Source organism: Lichenostomus cassidix, chromosome 13 (genome assembly GCF_008360975.1).
Source record: "Lichenostomus cassidix isolate B80296 chromosome 13, HeHo_3.0, whole genome shotgun sequence".
Classification (NCBI taxonomy): Eukaryota; Metazoa; Chordata; class Aves; order Passeriformes; family Meliphagidae; genus Lichenostomus; species Lichenostomus cassidix.
Window position 1 is genome coordinate 10,426,539 of NC_139494.1, and position 21,610 is coordinate 10,448,148.

Here is a 21,610-nt window from a genome sequence, read left to right on the forward strand (position 1 = left end):
TGTGGAATTCAAGGCCTGTAATTCTATTTGTGGTGCCAAAGCCTGTACTTGTGAAGAAAAAAATATGGATACTTTTGATGTATCTGAAATAAGTTATGAATAATAGTATTTGCTGTTATTGTGGAACATTATCTCAGTCCATGAAGTCAGTAGAGACACCAAGCATAAATATATTGGTGAAAAAAAAAATACATTTCCTGTATTCCATGTATCAGGTTGTTCTGAACCCATAAAGAAAGTCATGCTGACTTCCCAGTCTCCAAAATATTCCAGGTTAGGGTGACTGGATAGCATGAGAGCATGTGAAATTCAGTGTACTGGAGATAAATGGTAAACAAAGCCCTATGCAAGAAATAATTTAGATGTCTTATTCACACTGATGGGTTTTTAGTTACCGTCCTGGCAGGAAAAAGAAATCTCGGTGTCATTCTGGACAGCTTGATGAATACATCTCTTTAGTGGCATCCCTCAGGAAATGAATATAGAATACTGGATATATTAAAAAGGAAATAAAGATTAATATGCAGAAAAATATGACAGTGTTGTAGGAAAATTTTTATGCTTCCTCTCCTCAAATAGATTATTCTGTTGTTATCACCTCTTCTCAAAGAGGACACAAGTGAGATACACAGAGTAGGCTGAAGCTGATATATCAGTTGGGCTTAAATCCAGTTCTTCAGCACAGGGTTGATTGCACTCTGAAGCAGGGAAAACTTTGCCTTCAGATAAATATTTGCTAAGTACACAGAATACAGATTGATGCAACACATGGAAGAGTTTTCCATTCCTTCTGCAGAGAGACTAGCTTGCAACAGAATAGTTATTTGGCCAGGCACTCTGACAGTCCCTGCCTTCTCCAGTGTAAAATCCAGTGAGAATTGTGTAAAACACAACCACAACACTCACAGCACAATGATCTCTCTACATCAGATTTCAGAAAATTTTTGAAGTTTAATAGTGGGGACACTGACAAAAATGTTCACTGTAAGTCTCCTGGATGTAGCTGTACTTTAAATGTAATGTTTGCAATATTACTGCTGTATTTCTGTACATTCACAATGGTGTGATTTGCATGTGTCCGAATGGATGTATCTTTGAATTTACTTTGCTGACCTTTCACCACACCAGGATGGTGTGGATCATGTTATACTATCTGAACAATATGCTCTTTGTTGTCAAAGACTGTAGACTAACATGAAATAATACAGAGTTATTAAAAAATATTTAATAATGGGCATGCTTTGAAAAACAATCCAGAAGAAAAATTGGTGCTGAATCCAAGGACTTTTTTATTCTTTATTTTCTAACCTGCATTAATTATTCTTTAGGACACAACTTATTGATAGCCTTATCTGATTTGAGCTAAATATGTTAGAATCAAAGCACAAGTTGATTAACTTGTAATTAAGTTGTGTAAAATTGTGCTGAAAATATTGATTGTATTTTTCCTGAGTTTTCTCTTTTTTTATCCCCATTTAGGATGATTATTTCAGAAACTGGAATCCAAACAAGCCATTTGATCAAGGTAAACTTAGTTCTCATTTTGTGTATGTCTTCTGCTATTTTGTGATATTCCCATATGCTTTATGCCTCTCTTCCTCTGTCTGTCCCATGCATTAGTGGAGAGCTATATTCATACTTACATCTCATTCCCAATTTAGTCACAGCTTGAGGTGCTTTATGCATAGGAGTTTGACTCATCTCAGCATTTTTTCACCATGTTTTTTAATCCCCATCCATTCCACTTTATATTCAATGATGAAATGTGTTCTCAGAGAGATCCTCTGTAACCATGAATCTTGGTTTAACGTGCAATTTAAAACAGGGATCTTCACGTTCATTTTCTTTCATGTTAAAGGCTTTGCTAAATTAATGTCATAAATGTAACTACTACATTTCCTAACACTCAAGGGGCCAATTCTTTGAAGCCAGCTGCAATGCATGAATTTCAGGGCTGATTTTAAAGAGAAAATGGTGGTTTGCATATGCTGCTGTTTCAGATGCAGACTCTGTAAATGACATTTTGCACTTTGTCTTGGTAAGTTCTTAAGTTATGTAAATACTTCAAAAATTTCCAGGCCAGCCACCAAAGAATAGGGAAAAACCCCAAAAAACATTCTAGTTGTGTCCAGGATAGCACTGGAAACAATAGCCATACCAGGGAAAAGAAATTCAAAATTACTGAAGTGTTTAGGAAAAAAATACTTACTGGAAGTCTCTGAAGGTGCTTTTGAAAATTTCACTTTACATTTATTTCTATATTTCATTGCCAAACATGTTCCTTGTATTGTCTGAAGCTCACAGGAATATCACTGGGGGCTTATGCAGGGTAAAGCTTAAGAGTGTAGATTCTCTGTCTTTAGGGAAATGGAAGTTCAGTGTCAAAGGAAAGGCAAAGTTGATGCTTTTGTCAAGACACATATCCACAGGGGTTTTCAAAGGCATTTGAGGGATTTAGGATTACAAATCCAATTGACTTCAAATGGAACTTATGCTCCTACCAGTGTCAGAGGCCTCGTGACCCTCTGTCTTCCCAAGAGGAAAAACAAAAAGGTAAATCCTGGCAAAGCATTGCAGAGAGATTTTGAACTGACATGCGTTAAAACTGTCCTGTTGTTTGTGTTGCTGAGATGTCTGACTCTGGGCGAAACCAGGAATGGTTGTAGAGAATCTAAAGTCACACATGGATACCTTGAAGGGACATGTCAGGTGTCTGTTGAAGATGTCAGTCACTTCGTGAAGAAAAGAATAATTTCTTTTTCAGTGTAGAGTTTCTCTGACACTATGGATACGTCTGGTCAGGATGCAGAATGCAGGCTGAGGGATGAAGTCAGAGCAGGGTACTCTGCCTTGCACAACGATCTGTGCACTGCTTTTTTCTCACTTAAATCTTACAAATGGATTTCCTTTGGCTAATTGATCCTTCTTTTGACAGAGGTCACTACTCTTGGCTGTGGCAAAATTCACCCTGACTAGAACATTAAAAATAGCCACTCAAACCTTTCTAAAGAGATTTATTGCACAAAAAAAATTTGAAAACTGTTGATTAGTTTAGTTACATATACACAGAGCATGTGAGTCTTTTGCCACTGATATCTATGTTGTTGTCACCCAAAAAAATGAAGAGAAATATTTGTTGCTGCTTTGGGCCTTATGAATCAGATGCTGACAAGACTAATCTTCAGTTTATATATGCATATAGGTATGGATATGTGTGTAAATATATGCACACTATATTTATGTGTATATAGAGTGAGTGACATTAAAATAGAAACTGCTGAGATGAAGGAAGGCAGGAAGGAAGAAGAGAAGCTTTCTGTTTCCCAGAGGTTTAATTTCTGTAATTTTCCACATAGAGGAAAAAGAATAGTCACAAGAATTTTTCCCAGATCTTTTATGCAGCACAAGCTGCAAGACAATTGTTTAATCTCTTTTTACTTTTCCATTTTCCCTGCCCTGGTAATTTTTTTTCCATGCTGCTCCTTTTGGCTTTGGGGTGTTTAAATGCCCCCTACGCTCTTGTGTGGATTTGAAGAGAGAAGCTTTCATTTGTTATTCTTTGGGATTCTGATATCCAGAGAGCCTGTGCAGATCCTGTGGTGAGGAGCCCTAACTTGCTCCTGTGAATTCAGTAGCAGCTCTGTGTTCTCACCACACAATTGTTATTTTGAGAGGTATCCCAAAGGAAACCTTTAACCTCACAAGACCAAGGTTCTTCCTAGTTACTGAAGAGAAAAAAATTCTCCAGTGGGTGAATGAGAGCAGATTGAGGTTTGAGAGCAAATCTGAGTGTGGTGTCACCAAGACAAAGCTCACTCTTTGGAACAAGTTTACAAGGTTTTAATATTAAAAATATACTTCTCAATTCTAAATCTAATATCCTTGAATACTCTATTTGTGAAGTCTTTATATGGAGCCAGACTGTAGAACCAGGCTGAAGGAGCTGGAGGGCAGGGGTAGAAGTAAGTAAAGGCAGGAAGTACCTGCCTTTGGGATCTCACAAAGGCAGCTGGAGGATTCCTTATGCTTAACAGATTTAAAAACCAGCAGTAATCAGAGGTTTTGAAAATCAGCAGAGTTTTGCTTCCAGGCTTGTACTTCATTTTCATCTTTTAAAGAAGTCTGCTGCATCCAACCAACTCTCTATTCTTTTCTAACAAAAAGCTGGCTTTATTCAGCAGGATGAATTATTTAATTGTGCATTGAAAAACAATAGCAGTGTAATCAAGCTGTCTGCTTTCTGCTTGCAGTGTGGAGGGAAATACCTGAGTGTTTGTCTCAAGAAAAGAAATACCTTGTTTTGTAAAAAACCATTCATGGCTTTCACTGAAACCACCCCTAGGGTGTAACATGAGGTATCTTTGGATAACAGGCCTGTTCAAGGGAAGACAACTTGAATGGTTCAACTGCAACTCAGAGGGCACTTGAGTGATCAGAGATTATTTTTAGCTGAGCTCCCAGCCCAGCATTCTATTCATCTTTAACCCAGGAGAAACCAATACAAAGGTGAGCATCTTACTGACAGAGCTGAGCTAACGAGGCACTTGGACTGCAGAAGGCAGGAGAGTTTGTAGCCTGGAAATGATTGCTGGTCATTAATATTGAACTCGATTCTGTCACACTTACAGAAGCAAGAAAGCAGAAGAGTAGAAGGGGCAGGTTAGTTATGATTTTGAAATATGAATCAAAGGGTTGTGGGGTTTTTTTTTTCCTGACAAGGTCATTTGAGAGTTCTTAAGGAGCTTGACAGCTAACTTGGCATACTTTCCTAGTCTTCTTCATCCACTTTGGAGAAAGACAGGAGGGAACTGGGGAAAGCTTTAGCATAACTCAAGTGAGATATTTTGGTATGTGTCTGATATTCTGCACCTATTCAGACTTGCCAGAAAATTCACACATAAAGACTTTATGGATTAATTTAATTGAAAACTGTTAAAAATTTTAAGTTACTGAAAAATTGTGCTAAAAGCCACTCCTAAAATTGCTGGAAGCAGTTTGGAATGGTGTCCAGTTTGCCGTAGGACTTTTTTTAAAGCATCATTACCCAGAACATAGGAACTGTGGAAGATTAGTGGGGTGCACTTTGTATTGCAGATGCATCTGAATCAAAACATGTTTAAGCCATTGAGCTGCCTTTACTATTAACAACACAGCTGTAGAAGGACACAATAAGAGGGGGAAAATTTTGATTTGTGGTAGTGCTGAGTTTTTTCCCAAATGTGTACTTAAAACCATCAACTGAGCTATGGAGTTTTCTCTTCAAGGAGGTGCAAGTTTTCTTGCAGCTTTCTGTTTGGATTGTTATGCTGCCAGATGATTGCAGTGGATGGAGCTGGCCTGAGCCCTCTCCCTCAGCCCTGCCTTCAGCACTGATGCCCAAGAACTGGTTAAAAACAGGATATGATTTTATCCATTGCCAGTGGTAGCAATCCCAAATGTTCCAAGCTTTGGGGAAAAAAGCTCCTGATTAGAAACAGTCTTACCTTTCCCCCTTGTCTTCTAACCTTTGTCTTCCTTTACAATGTCTATTAGAAATCCTCTTCCCCAGTAACTGAGAAATCTGGACAGAGATATTCCTTCCCATTATGTGCCCTGGGAGAGGAGGGAATACAAAAAAATAAAAAGTTTCAAACTCCCTATTTCAATGAATTGTGTGAAAATCTGTATCTGCCTGAACTGGATCTATCAACGACTGACTCTCATGTCAGACACACTCATTTAAACTTGACTATCATTATTAATTACAGACATGAACTCTCATTTCAAAGAGTTCCCCTTGAGCACTAATGAAAGGCTCAACTAGCAAAATACCCTCCCTTTTGAAGAGGAAACACTGCTTTTGAGTGGATTGAGGCCTCCAGCACAGCAGAGCCTGTGACTTTCACAGACCAGCAGCTCTGAGGAAGTGAATTTGCCAAATTTAGAGCATTACATCTCAAGATGAATGTGTTGGTATCAATGCTTCCTCTCCTTGTGCGTTGAATTCTACCTGTATCTTTCTAGTGTTTAAATGACAAATTCAGACTCCAGAAATTGCCTTCTGCAGCTGTGCAGAAAAAAAGTTTGCCTAAAATTCATAAGCCTTCCAAAACAAAGAGAGTGAAAATGGGAAGCCTGTGATGCAGGATGAAAATCATAGAACCTGCAATTATTTTTGAACATGTAATTTTCTGTTAGCCCAGTTAAGATGTTCTTTCAGAAAAGCCTGAATAAATTCCTCGCAAAGAGATGTTTAGTACTGTACACATCTCTAGCCACAAATATATGTTAGTTTTATAATAAATGTTTTCTATTACAGTGCCTCAGATGGCAGATTTCAATTGAATAACTTATTTTGCAATTTATTTTTTGACTGTGCTTGAATTAGTTTTAGAAGCTTATTCATAGTGCAAGTGCACATGAATTATGTTTGTAAATCTTCAGTAAATCAGTCCAATTTTAGAACATGTTAACTGAATCAACCAAAAACAATAGCTGAGATACAGCACATGAAATATACTGTCTCCCATCAAAGGCATTTCAAGCACATATGGCTGCATATACCCGAGCAGATGCATGTGGTTCCTTTTTCATGCTAGAAGCATAATATTAAATTCCTTATAAGCTTGTAAGCAACCAATTTTGTCATTAAATATGGCATGAAAAGTGACAGCACTGGGGTCCTTGTGTGTGATTGCATTATGGTTGATGTGCTTTGAACAGAGACAGTGATCGATAGGCTGCTTGGCTAGAATTTTATTAGCACTTGGGGAGCACTTGTTAGTTTTGTCAATAATGGTGCTGGCTTGCTTTTAATATCTCTGACTTCATTGACTGTGAAGCAAACAGGATTTTCAAACGGAAATTCACGCCCTCCCCATGCTCATCTAGCTTCCATTGAAGTAAGGGCATTTTTGGGGAATATCACACAACCCAACCCTGCTCTCTTTGGTGTCACTTAGGGAGCAGAGGTCTCCTTCCCTTTGCTTCAGTTCCATATATAGGAATTCATTTTTGGTAAACTACCTAGACCTTTGAAAATGAAGTGTGTGTGTAAAATACATGGCTGCAAAGCTTCCTGTATATTATCCAAACTAACTTTGGGTTGTGTTCTGGTTCAAGAAGGCCAAACCAATGAGGGGCAAAGTCTCCAGCTTTGAATTATTACTTTATGTAAATACTGGATGGTGTAGCATCTGCATGCCAGAGTGACTTTTAAATCACTATCCAGTCAGAAGACCAGTTTGAACAGTATTTAAACATGTTTATATGCTTGTCACTTAATGAGTGGTTACTGTCATTTGATTGTAGCTGAAAAACAGGAACTCCTGTGGAGAATTAAAGTAGAAGGCAGAGTGACAATGGCCATCGAAATGAATAATGGAGAATTTTTACGGAGAGAAAAGCATCAAAATAAAGACAAGTTGTTTCAAAATACAGATTTCAGTAAACTAAGAATGGGTAAGGCAGAAATTGGAGGAAGAAAAGTACGGATAATCGACGTTTGCTCAATGTAGAAAGTACAAACATGAATTATCCAAAGGCAGGATCTTGGCTAATGACAATGCTCTTAAAGACTGCAGTGACAAGAGGTTACGTACTGAAAGTGCAGCTAAGTGGACTCTTAAGGGTGCACAAGTGGTAGCCCCAGCCCAGAAAGCCAAGTATAAAACAAGGTGCTTGGGCAAGAATTTAGGAATAGGAATTTTTACAAGTGTATTAGAAGAAAGAAAAAACAAGAAAAATTATGGCTCAGTGGAGAGAGATGCTTATGAGAAAACCAAAGCTTTGGCACCTGGCTTTGCTTTGGCTTTTACATAAAAGAGCTGCTAAGATCAGGTGGCGACTGTGGTTAATATCTTCAGCTGGAGTGTAAGATTCTGGATTAGGGAAAGAACATGGTGCAGTAAATTAGATATCTGGAAATCAGCTGGAATTGATCTATGGTTTAAGGGAATTGGCTGAAATAATTTTAGAAATACTAAAAGTTATCCTTGAAAAGTTATGAAATCATAGAAGATTGAGAGAAGACAAGCAACATGGGTATGTTTTAACACTAGGGAAAGAGGAATATTTATGCTGTGAGTTAAACCTAAAATCCTGGGGAAAAACATCTTGGGATAAATATTAAAGCAAATATTTGTTAGCATGAACAAGATAAGGGGATGAATTAAAATGGTATGGATGTCAAGCTAAACTTATTTTCTTCTGTGACATTTACAGGCCTTGAGACTCAGGGATAAGCTTGCAGCATCACATATCTTGACTTTAATAAGATTTTGACATTGGATTTGGCCTTATAAACAAGTAAAAGAAGCGTTGTCTAAAACAAATAATTATGAGGTGGATACAAAATCAGTTGGAAAACTACATTCTGGTAGTAGCTATCAATGGTTCAGTGTCAGGCTGGGAGGATAAATTGAGTAGCGGTCCTCTGTGATCTGTTTTGAGTGCAGAATTATTTACCACTTGTTGACATTTACCATTATTTATCATTTTAATTAAACTATAGATGTTGAAATTAGGCTATTCATTAAATGTAGCACAGAAATAAAACTCTCAGCCACATTAAGAAATTTAAGAAATGGTCTGAAAACAGAGGCTAAATTTAGTCTGGGCAAATGCAAAGTTCTTCAGTAAGTACAATCATCTTCACAAAACAAGATGAAAACCAATCAGTAATAAATTTGGAGCAAAAGGCTAGGGGATTATAATGGATTACAAATAGAACATGAGTCAACAATGTCATTCTGCTGCAAAAAAAGGCAAATGCTGTACTGGCATGTGTAACTGTGAGTAATCCTTCAGCTCTAAGCAGTGCCAGTAAGACCTTGGCTGGAATACATTGTCCAGATTTGAGTACCAGGCTTCTTGGGTACTCTGAATCAAATGGAAAGTGCCCAGAGAAAAGTAACAGGGATGATCAGAGTTGCAGAAAATATCCTCTGCAAAGAAAGATTGAAGGAGAGGAGCAAACCAACAAAACAGCAACAACAAACCAAAACCACCCACAACAAACCAAAACAGTGCACAGATCCTGTTTTCAAATACTTAAAATGAATTGCAAAGTGGAGGGCTGGTTCTATGTCCATTGTGGCTACAACAAGGAGTAATAATTTTACATTGCAGCAAAGTGGATTAATTTTAGCCTTTGTTGTGGCAGCCATATTTAAGCATTGGGAGAGATATTTTAAAGAGGATGTTGAGACTTCTGGAAGGTGTTCTGAAACATGTTAGACAAATGTCTTGCAGATAATGACCCATGGGTAGCTGATCTATCAGTGGAGAGGTGGAATGGAACCAGCATCCTTCCCAGAGCTGCCATTCTAGCACTGTGATTCTGTGATTGTATTTTGATGAATGAAAACCAGCTAATTCCAGTGAAAGCACAGAAGAAATGCTGGAGGAGGTATTTCTTGAAATAAATTTCCAGTCAAAGCAAAGAATGGAAAATAAATGAACCAATGTCCTTGGCAGATGTTTTGGCACCATCTGAAAAAAATTCAGGTTTTTATTTGAAGGGAGTAACGTTCTTAAACTGCAAGATGGGCACTAACCATGTTTGTCATGGCCTTGCAAACCTCTGTGAATGTAAACAAGGACTGGCAGAAGGTGCTTCATTTTCTCTGACTGCTCCTCCCTATCTTGCTTTCTCATAGAATCAGGAGGACTTTCTAGGGATGTAGTACTTGATGTTAATAGTAATTCATTGTTTTTTCCTCTCCAGATGGGAATAAAAGTTGTGATCTAACCCTAAGGTTAAAGATCTGGCTGAAAATAAGTTACTTGTTCCTTTTCAATTTTTTAGCTGTGACAATGCTTATGGATTCAGGAATTAAATCTCCCTCTGCTGTAAACCTAAGTGCCCAGGTCATCAAAACACTAAGTGAATCACAGCTATTTTTCTTCCTCTTCTCATTGCTTCAAATTAAACATATTTGCATGAAATCATATTATTTCTTCTCTAAGCCAATTGTTTGCATTCTAGCTTTGCAGCCTTGGTCATTTGGAAAGTTACTTTAAACTCCAACTGCTGATGCTAAGCAGTCCATGGCAAGATGAGTAAAAGAAGTTTTCAAATATATTCTGATATCAAATATATATCTGTACTAAAAAAGTCCTAAGCATAGTATGTTGAAAGTTTGGCAAGTGTTGTTTAGCCATTTAATCTCATTCTGTCTTTTCTCTCTGTGTCCTCTGGTTGCAATATATCCATGGACTTCTCCATCGACACCTGTTTGTGGTTGGCAGTTATCGCCCACAGCTTTGAGCCTTGTCAAATTTGCACACATTTCTTTGAAGTGCAGGGACAGGAAAGCTATATCTGGAGACTGAAGTTTTACTGCTACTGTCCTTCTTGCAAGGTTTGCTTTAGGGTTTATTCTGTTTTACCCGGGGAAGATCAGCAGCAGCATTGTTTTCTTGTGGATGTGCATCCTTGCACTGCCTCTTCAGCTGTAGGAAATGGGTGCAGGCAGATGAAGTGCTGACCCAAAATCTGGACATATTAGGTTCACTTCAACTGCAAAACAAGGCATTAGAATAAAATCTGCAATATAAGTAGGTTCTACTGCTGGGATAGCTTTAATTTATAAGCTGAGCTACTGAATCTGTCTCTCACTTCCCATCTTATCTGAAACAACAAGTCAACAGAACTCTGTGATAACTGGATGTACTGTAGAGCAATCCTACGGATCATTGCACATTACAGCAACCTTTAATGCAATAAAAGTAAGGATTATTGTAATCATTTTAATGGGATCTATCAGTATTTATTGCTGGGGGTTAAAATGCATTGGAAGATGCACATACTGTCTAAAAGCAAAAGTATCTTTGCTGTGAAGGCTCCAGCATCCAGGCCTGTTACTCTGTTCAATGGGGCCTTTGGAATGACCTTTCATATTTAAAACCAGTGAAAGATTGCTGACATAACCAGAAGTCTGCAAAACAGAAATGGAAGAACCTCTGCATTTCCTAGTGTTAAATACAGGCATCTAACAAAAAAAATGTGTCTGATTCTCAGTAGACCATAAAGCTGCCTAAGGAGTCAGTGTTAACTAAAACAAATACAGTAGCCATGATTTGTTAATCCTGCTCTCAACTCTAGCATATGGTTATAGTAAATTCACTCTAACCCAATGGATTTATTTATTCTCAAAATCTAGATTATGTTTAGCTATCCCAAAGAAGATAAAACTATGGAAAACCATGTTGGAGTAAAGTAATGAAAAGCACTATCTGAAAATAGTGCTTTTAAAAAGATTTTCTGAAAGTCTATTTGAAAAAATACCAGCAGGATGTTAATGTGAGTAATATATCCAAGTATCAGAAACATAAACATATTGGTCTTGATAGTTTAGACATAAAGACCATGAGTTATTATTTTTTCATCTTTAGATACTTCATCAATAGAACTCCTAAATGAGACATTGCTATGTGCTGGCAATAGGCTGTACTCAGTTGTTCCCCCTCTAATTGCCTGACATGGCTCCTGGCTTCATCATTATTCTGTTGCAAGAAATGTGACTTGATATTTAGGGAAACATTATTCATTTTCTTTATGTTTCTACTTCTAAGCTGCTTTTTCACAAAGTGGCACTTCTAGTGTATTTTCCTACACAGGGCTGTGGCAATAACATTTTCCCAATGCCTATAAATAAATTAAGTATACTGTGGCTTGAAAGAGAAATTGCTATCAGCTGGTGTTCCACTACCTACAAAACATTTTATCTTCTTTCAGTTTCTATTACTTTGCTCTCCCCTGATTTTGTAGAGGAAGTTGTGTTCCCTGTTAGTGTCATGTGGTGCATTTGTGAGCAGTGTGCTTGATGTATGGAACTATCGCAGGCACCCGGTGAGGAGAGCTCTGCTTTGGAAATTGCATTGAAGATGAACTTTTTGGCAGATGGGTCTGCTGATATGATTTGGAAATAGGCCTGTTTGTATCAGTCAGTCAGGTACTTCATTTTTTAAGATGGAAAAAAAATAAAGGTTTGAGATGAAAGAGGAGAGAGAGGCCACCTGTCTAGAGGAAGAAGAGAGCTTGAGCCTGGAAGGAGGGATGCACCCCGGAGCTATATATATGGGTTTTATAATAATGCCACAAGGTAACTTCTCTGCACAGGCTGCAATTTTATAGAAAGGACAGAGTTGTTTAGCTCTGCTCATCTGCTCAGTTCCCCAAAAGCCAGGTGCCCAGCCAGAGGTGGTTGTCCATTCTGTCTGTGGTTTGGATTAGGAAGCCACTTTGAGGTCCAGCTAAGCCTAATTAACCTTCAGTGGGCTAAGGTTAGATGGGAGCAGATGCAGGCAAGATGCACATGGAGCCTCTGCTAGACACTGATCTCAACTGAGACACAGCTCCTGTTAGTTATACACAAGATATTTGGAAATTGCTTTATCCACATTTTCTGAAACATTAAACAACAAATTCTGCCACTCCTTCAAATGAAGAAAAGAACTTGAAGGAAATGTGTGAAATTAAATAACCATGAAAGGTGTCCCTTAACCAGAAGGGTTCTCCTGGAACACACCTCTCAGCCTTTGTGTCATCTCTGTGTAGGCCAGAGTATAAGAAAATTACCCAGCTGAGGATATGACAAAGCACAGCTCATTAGTGGGAAAAAGAGTGTGGTGGAGTAAAGGCTTCAGGAGCTGTAAATATGTGGCAGTGTCATTTTGCTGTTTTCCTTTGGGCTGGGAAGGGATGAGGAAGAAAGAAAAAGTTGAGAGAAGGAAAAATAAAGTATGCAGTAGATGACGTTGAATGCTTTGAAGAAGAATCAGGTAGACTAATAATGGAATTTTTATGTGACAGTCCCTTGGCATAGCTGATTTTTACCTGCCTGTTGGTGTGCTGTCTTTTTGTCAGTCTAGAAGAGAGAAAAGAGTCTTTTGCTTGCTTTTCTGAAATAACAGGAATTCTGTGATCTCTATACAGGTTTTAGAGTATTTTTGTTTAATTAAAGTGTTGAATCCACATCCTCCAGACCTTAGGATAGTAGAGTTTTTATCTCACTTCTAGTTAATATTCAGTGAAAGAGGGGATGGCATTTCAAGAGGTTGCTGGAACAAGGTAGTACAAGATGGAAATAGAGCTTTTTGTGTGGTGGAGAGACTAAAGAGGGAAAAATGAAAGGTATATCTGGAGCAAAGGTGTTTTTTTGTGAAAAATGCTATTAGTTTTAGGGATTTCTATGTTAAATTCTATTTCAGTATCTCCCTCTATTCAGTATCTCCCTCCATTTGTCCAGTGCAGTGGCACAATAAGAGGTTTCAAAGGGAAATTATTGAAAATTATGGTCTGAAATATTCACAAGCTTGTTTTCTTTAAGGCACTAAATAATTATAAGAGGCCATTCTTATATGTAGGCAATTTCCTCAATGATAAGAACACTTAGTTTGAGAAATTAATTTTTACCATGCTGACTAAATAAAAAAGTTCATTAAAATCTTTGTATAGTCTGTAGTAAGGAGCTAATTACAATGTTTTTTCTTATATTTCAATTATGGTAGATGTGAATTAACAAGTATTTTAATAAAACTTAGTAGCATTTATTTTCCACCAAGTTGTGTGAATTTAAGTGACGTCTCTGACACATAAAGACCCTAGGGTTGGATATGTGTGGTGAATGGATTTTATTTTAATGAATTATAGTATAATTTCCCTGTCTTAGCAATTAAATTTGGGCATTAAATCTAAATTCATTAATTCCTTTGCATCCTTTTTTTCTCTGGGAGATGTACTAAAAATTCCTTTAAGCTTATAAAACTGGACGACGTGTATGACAAATAGATTTAAACCGGATTACCAAGGGGTGGAACAGAAGGCAGAATTACATCAGTGTCAAATCCTGCCCTCAGTTACGTGCAGACTCCTTGGTGAAGTTACAGTGGTTTAAATTTGGCTGAGACTTGCATTACTTGGATGGAAAATGCATATTCATTGGGTATTTCTCTTTTTCAGTCATTCTGATCTAAACCTGGCTACTGGGCATTTGAACCATGTGCATTTTCCTACCCGTGTAAACATCATTACATCATGGCAGTAGTTGAGCAAATTTGGTCCAAATTAGTTGCTTCTTAAGCTTTGATTAATTGCTTAGCTTGTGGATTTAGCCCATTTCTCCTCTGGCAGATAAAAGTACAAAGGTGCAAAAGAAGTGTTGATAATGTTGGTAGAATTATCTAACCCTTGGGAGGGATTAGGAAGCCACCTTTCATCTCTTGCCCTCCTGTGTTCACACAATAGTCACAGCAGGGCTCAGATCCCTCCATCAGTTCTGCTGAGGCTGTTTGTGAGGAGCGAACTGCACCTTGTGCACTTCTTACCTGGCTCTTGTGTGGGCAGAACTGGACTAAGCTGTCCAAGGTAAAATGGTGTCTGAGATATGTGACTTCATTCTTCAAATGCTTTTGAGGACATGAATTTGAAAGAGTTCTCAAAGTGAATAACGCAGATGTAGTGGGAGGATTTTGTGCCCCCCATTTTGTAATTTTGCCATTCGGTGCTGTTTTCTAGGACACAATTTCATAGCAGAGACTGAAAAAGTGTCAGTAGTCCAAACATGGTAAAAATGAGCTCGTGAGCAGATCTGGATTCCATGGTTTCCTAGAAAATATGCTGTAAAGAAGGAAACTGCAGATCCAGAGGGGAGTGATGAGCTCAGCATGATCCCAAAGTCTGACAGTTCTGTTCTTCTAAATGCTGTCTGGTGCTGTTATGTGCTGAGTCCTTCTCCTGAAGCAATTTCACACCTCATCTGCTAGAGATGAAAATGGCAGGGAACAAACTATAAATCCAGCTGAAACTTAGTTTTAGTAGATATATCATCCTATCAGAATCTTTTCATATAAATAATTAGTTCATCACTTCCTCAATCCACTAAATTTGCAAAGCTTTGGAAATGACATGCTGTGTCATTATCTCAAAAAACTCTCAAGGAATTAAGTAACCCACCTCTTCCCCTGAGGCAGTATCAACCCTGTTTGCATCACTCCTGACATTTCCTCACTGTCCACAGTCTCCCCAGCAATTTATTCTGGTACCATTGGAAATTTGTCACCTGAACTTTCATTTTTGCAGTTCAGACCTTTGAATTGAAAACTTTCATGTTGTGTGCCACTGACGTGACAAACAACTGGATGTCACCTTAAATTTAGTGGCTTTTTCTTTATGTGAGGGCTTGTTGTTATGTTTCCTTTCAGCGCTGTCATCTTAACCACAGATCTGTGAGTTCTTCCTCACAGATCATTTACTGGCCTTATTAGCCTCTATCAAACTGATCAGAATGAGCTATTTCAAAAGCAAGAGAGCAGATACTAAGAAACCAAGTGTTTGGGAACTAGAGGGTCATCTGCTGTGGCTGATGGTACATGGATGTACAGGTGTCCTGGTTCCAGCTGGGATAGAATTAATTTTCTTCCTGGTAGGTGGTATATTGCTGTGGTTTGGATTTAGGATGAGAATAATGTTGATAACACACTGATGTTTTAGCTGCTGCTGAGCAGAGCTTACTGCAAATCAAGGACCTTTCGGCTTCTCACCTCACCCCAGTGGTGAGGCTAGGGGACACAAGAAGCTGGGAGGGGACACAGCCAGGATAACTGAGCCCAGCTGACCCTAGGGATATTCCAGACCACAGCAGTTTGCACCTCCGCAAAGGTCTGTGATGCCAAACATAACTGACTGCAGTCCTGGGCACATGCTGTCACTCACCATTCCTCTTTCTTTGTTCCACCTTGTTTTGTGTGCTCTGAATGTGCATAGAACTGAGACAGCACTTGATGTGAGTATCCTGCTGTAAAGCTTCAGGCATGAAATCTGGGAAGGTTTTCTAAACTGGACTGGTAGTTACTGAGACACATAAAGAGTATCAGTCTAATGGAATGAACAGGCCAGCAGAATATTGTTTATTATGACTGCTCATATTTTGTTTGACTGCCTCAGACATTATTCACATGCTTGTCCCAGTACCTGCATTTGAACAAAGTATGTTTGATCCCCCTTCAGTGTAAAGTTCTTTGTGTGTAAAATTAAGGAGAACTTGGGCATTTCCTTCTTTGGAATTTTCCTAGGATTGTATCTTCCCTAAATAACACAACCCTCTGTTTTTATTTCCTGTGCTCCTCATCAGAACCTCCAATATTCAGTTTGAAACAAATGGTGTTTTCACACTTTGTTTGAAATAATTTCAGCCTCATTGCTTTCATCTGGTCAAATAATCCTTTAATCCATGCTCAGAACCAATTGATCTTTTTTTTTTTAAATGTTTTTCTTAGTGGATGCCTATATTATGCTATGGTAGTGCAGATAAAGTATGATTGATCAGTTTATCAAATGACAGTTATTACTGGATCATTAATTCTGGCTACATAGATGATTAAAAGTACAGATTTTTACACCTAGGGCCAGTGATATTTTTTATAATATGGATTTAGAATATATTTATGCAAGCAGAAAATTGAATCAGCATTACCATCAGTGCATTAAATTACAGGATTTTATTAGAGAAGAATTCCCTTATAATATAACAGTAGATGTAGATAGAGGGGGGGGAAAGCATGAGAATTACCAGGAAAGGTTTAAGATCTTTAAATTGCATTTTGAACTTTAAAATATTGTGCATGCCCAAAATCATTCCTTTTGCCTGCTGGATATGACTCCTATGTGACTTATGTGTGCTCACTGTGCACACCTCTCTTCCTGAATCATGAGATGCTCCTGATGATCTGGTTTATGTGCTTTGATTTGCGCAGTCTGAGTTAGTATGGGCGCCTAGATCAAATTAAATAAAAGGTTAGCAAGGCACAAATTCTTTGCTATGTGGAGGACTGACTTTTTTTCCTACATTACAAAAAAGTGAAACAGCAATATGACAGAGAATAACTGTTACTTAAACATGACTCAGGGCAGCAATACTGTGATTGAAGAGTCTGCACAACCTTTTTGTCTCATTCTGGCCATACTGGAAAGTTAACAAGAGTGGTCTATAGCTAAGAATTCTGCCTACTAGAGAGAAGTAAATATACTTCATCCCTGGAATATCCATACAGTAGGAATCTGTCCCTTGTGATCATAATTTTTCTGCCAGATCATAGCATATCTGTTAGGAAAAGTGCCAGTGCAGACAACTTTTACTTAAACTGTTTAATAGGTTCAGTTCATGAAAAAGCAAGTTGGAGGACAATGGATTGTGAAGTCTAAATTCCTTCTGCTAAGGAAACTCAGACTGCTGAAGCAACTTTAATCTCGGGAAAGTTATAAAAACAACTGCCAGAAGTAAACCCAGATTAATTCAAATTGGAAATTACTTTCACATTTTTAGAGAGTGCAACTAAAATACGAACCTTTGCTATAATAGAAAACAGTCATAAAAAGTTATAGAAGATCATTTAAATTCCCATTCCTTGAATTTCTCATAACAATGCATAGACCACGAGATGAGATGGTCTAATAGTTAATTCTATCCTTCACATCTGTGAATGAATCTCTTTCCTAGCTCCATTAGAAGTTAGATTGAGAATCATGAAATAAAGTTTTGTTTTCCAGCTCCAATGTCAGCTTCTTGGGTACCTGAGATGAGATCATATAAACTGAGTTTTAGCTCCATGTGCATGTAATAGGAATAATAAAATTTTCTTCTTCCTCTCCTCCCCTGCTTAGTTTAAATGTTCATTAATGTGACCTCCATGAGTTGTGTGCTCTATAGTTCTTCACTGGGACTGCTTTCCTAGTTTCAGTAAAACTACTCATGGGAAAAAATCAAACAGTTGCAGAAATTGTTTTCATCCCTCCTCTTCCCATGTAGTCCATCATCCTTCCCAGGTTCTGCCACCTTGATGGTGGCAAGTATCAAATCAGGAATCAAGATTTACTGTTCACCAATCAGTGTTCAATAATGAGATAGTTAACAGAAAGGAGGGAGGAGGAACCCCTCCCAGTGGTGGTGAAACAGTCACTGACAAGCCAATTCCATTTGACAGCTTTACTTCCTCCCTCAGCCACCTGCCCATGCTGCCCTTTCCTGACAGTGTCCACAAGCTTCCACCGAGGATGAAAACCTCCTGTTTGCCCCACATCCCTTCAGGCATTTCATTATTATTCACTGCCAATGGTCCTTCAGCTCTTTCAGCTTTGTGCTGTTGGGCTATCCCTTGTGGCCAAGTGAACTTTTATGAGAGTTTTGGGTTTGCTCATGCAAATTCTATCCCATTTTTCATTCAAATGAAAAAACCTTATGTGTACCCTTCAGCTACTACTTTCTGTAAATTGATAAGAAAAAAGTGTTGATATCTTTTTGACACTGTTTGTTCTGTGTAATCCTGTAGGATCTAAAGTTCTCATGCCCAATATATTCTAAGGATGAAACACCAGCTCTCTTTGTAGTCAATGGGAATTCTATCATTTATCTTAGTGGGGGCAGACTTTCAACCCAGATGGTTGCCTTCGTTTTGGTTCCATTTAATTCAAAATTACCTATAGAGATTATAGAGTTTTTTAGGGGATGAAATGGGAGTTGATGCTGTTTGGGATAAAAGGATGCAGCAAAGCAGAATGGTTTGCTCATCTGAACTGCGTCAGAGACCAAAAATTCCTGTCAATTCTCAGAATAAGACTTTCTTAAATCCATTGATTTTTTTTTTTTTTAATTGGATATGGGTTTTGGCTTCATTTTTTTCAGAATTTCTGTTGCATTTTCCAGTACTTTATCTTCCTGCTTCTGTGAACTTTGCTGTTTTCTCTGCCTGTTAAGCCTTTTCTTTCATTCTACTACTTTTGTCTCTCTCCATCCCAACTATTATCTGTTTTCTTACTGCTTCAGCATGGATCCCTCTCACTTGTGAAGTGCTGATGTTCTGCATCAGCAGGGTTGATTGCTCCCATTAATGTCTGTCCAGTATCTTTTTGTAGGAGCTACTGTGTGATCAAGAAAGGTCAGATCAGCCCCCATGTTGTGGGCATCTGATGTTTTCTCTCACATCAGAAGTAATCAGAGGAAAAGGGAAAGGTAAGATCAGGGAGCAGAAAGATGCTTCCATGACTATAGGGCAGCTGGCAATCATGAACGAAAGACTTGCTGTAAAACACTGCATGTCTATATGGAGTCAGAAAATAGCAATACTAAGAACGCTAAATTTCATTTAAAAAAACCCCTGAACTAAAAGCTCAACCTGTTACTTCATGAAGTCAGAACCGTATAAACCAGGGCCAAAAAATGTTGGTTTTGCAGGAGTTAAGAAAACAAAGTGAGTTGGTTTGAATATGGTCTCACGCAGTTATGCTCAACCAGGTAACTAGAAAAGCAATTAAGGGCAAAGCATCAGCAAGTAGACCTGCCAGAATGAAAATGAAACTGAAGATTACTGTTGTTTACCTTCAGCCTCTCTGAACTGAAATTACTTTTTGTTGCTTCTGCGTTCAAACACAAAGACAAGAGCAGTTTAATCTATTTTATATATTTTCAGAACCTCCTGATGGGAATGATCATTTTTCCAATCTGCCTTATTTGCTCATAAAGAAATAGAAAAGTAGCCAAAAGAACACGTTATGTTAGTATTTTCCTTCAGTTGCAAAATGCAGCACTTACAGTTTCTCTCAAAGTTTCTTTTTATCTTCTCCACTTTAATTGTCACTCCAAACATGATCTACAATGGGGAATGTGCTCTAGATTTAAGTGTGCTATTTTCTGTGGAAAGATATAATGACATTTAGCTTATTATTTTGTCTTATTAGGATGTGTTTGTGTTTTTAATGTACCACTGAAATGTGATTATAACCAATTTTAAGATAATTAAAAGAAGTAAGATATTGCCTGAAAGTTTTGAGTAATTTTTGCAGCTAGAGTCAGTCACAGGAAAAATTATTTCTAATATGATTGTCACACACTGATAGCATGTAAATACACGTAAATATCCCTCATGCACTCCCCAGAACCTCTGTCTCACCCTTGCAGTATCTAAAGATGACCAGGAAAATGAAAATGAATCTTGTTCACACTCAAACTGGGTAGACACTTTTTCTTCAAGGATTATCAGCACATTCCTCATTGTACTTTTATACTGAAAATCTGTAACTCAGTTGTCTCTTCAGAATTCAGAAATTCATTATTTTCTTCCAATTGTAAAAAATTTCCCCAACATGAAACCATCTCACCAGAAACAAAGCTGTTACTTTGGCTTCCTAGTTTCCATATTCTTTCCCAGTGAGGTGTGGGTGGTCTTTCCCACTGCTTCCCCAAGGAGAGCAATTCAGCAGCAGAACCTGTGATCCTCCGTGACCAGGAGGGCAGCCAAGGAATGCTTTCATGTCTTCTTCCCATCCTTCTGCTGGACCTAACCCCAACAGAGGTCCCCAAGAGCTTCTTTAACCCTAACAATTGTTTGCCCAGGCTAATCATAAACCTCTGGAGAAGGCAGTCTGATTCCTCATGAAGATTCCACCAATACTTCACCAAAGCCCCCATGCTGGAATTTGTCTGTTGTTTCTCGTTCTGTCCTCACAGATATGGAAAACAATCTTCAAGGATAACTGCTTGCTGTATGACAAGCATTTGCTCATTTTAAGCCATCTCATGGCTCCCTTGTCAAGTCTTCCCTTTCTCATGTAGTTCAATCTATTACCTTTTTTCATTTCCTTAGAAGTCCTATTCAAAATTTTATCAGTATTACTGTTCCCCCTGAACTCTCATTCTCATCTTACCCTCTTAGCCTGTATATCTTGTTTATACATTTAGCCAGACAGAACCATGTGCCAACTGAGGGCATCAACAGTGCTTAATAGAGCTGAATAATCATCTCCTGTGTTTTAGTTAAGACTTTCTGTTAATACACTCTGGTTAAAAGAGTTTGCTTTTCTCACAGCAGCTTGACAGTTTTGATTCCTATTCAGTCTGCAGGTTTTTGACACTCTGGGATCTCATTTTGTATTATTTCTACCTAGTCAATCCCCATTTTGTGTTTATTCCTTTGATTTCTGCTTTGTGAGGCTGCTGCTTTGTATTTGTGTGTACTGACTGTTGCCTTATTCATTCCTCTCATTTCCCAAGATCATTTTTAACTGTAACCTCCAGAGCATGACAGTTCCTTTCCTCATTTCTGTGGCATATAAGCCTGCTCCCCATTCCATTATCCAAACAGTTGGTCTATGTTTTTTAATCTCAAAATACCTCCTCATTTAACTGAATCACGCCAATTAGCAAAAAGCCCCTTGTGTGAAGGCAGACTAATGTGAAAAAAATGAAATAAACTCCTCAGATGCCTGTGTTCATTTTAGCATATTTTATGCTGGCTGGGCAGTTTTGCTTGTTGGTGTCTGGAGGGTGAGGATGGATGTTGTCTGTTTAGCAGTTGTTCTGAGTTATCCTGTATTATCCACATTCTCTGAGGGCTGAGCCTCCAGAGGTGCTGAGCCTGCCCAACAGCTCAGAGGAAAGGAACAGATGTACCAACTTCACACTTCCCTGGGAGCAGTTTGCTGAGCCAGGGTAATGTTTGTTCTGTTTGGCAAGGTGATTATCAAACTGGTCAGAGCCCAGGAGCCTTGTTCTCACTGTTGGGAACTGAGCATCCTTCCTGCTGATAGTGCCTCAACCTAAATCAAAGCCATTAGGCGCTAAGTACTGACAAAGTG

General features: G+C 38.3%; 1 protein-coding gene across 1 annotated transcript in view; it reads left to right on the forward strand.

The window, feature by feature from the left end:
- SPOCK1 (SPARC (osteonectin), cwcv and kazal like domains proteoglycan 1) overlaps positions 1-21,610 on the forward strand; it is a 268,898-nt gene that overhangs the window by 84,713 nt on the left and 162,575 nt on the right. The window contains exon 3 of the mRNA XM_085073585.1: positions 1,480-1,525. Within this exon, the coding sequence (XP_084929711.1) occupies positions 1,480-1,525 (46 nt within the window). The remainder of the gene's footprint in view (positions 1-1,479; positions 1,526-21,610) is intronic.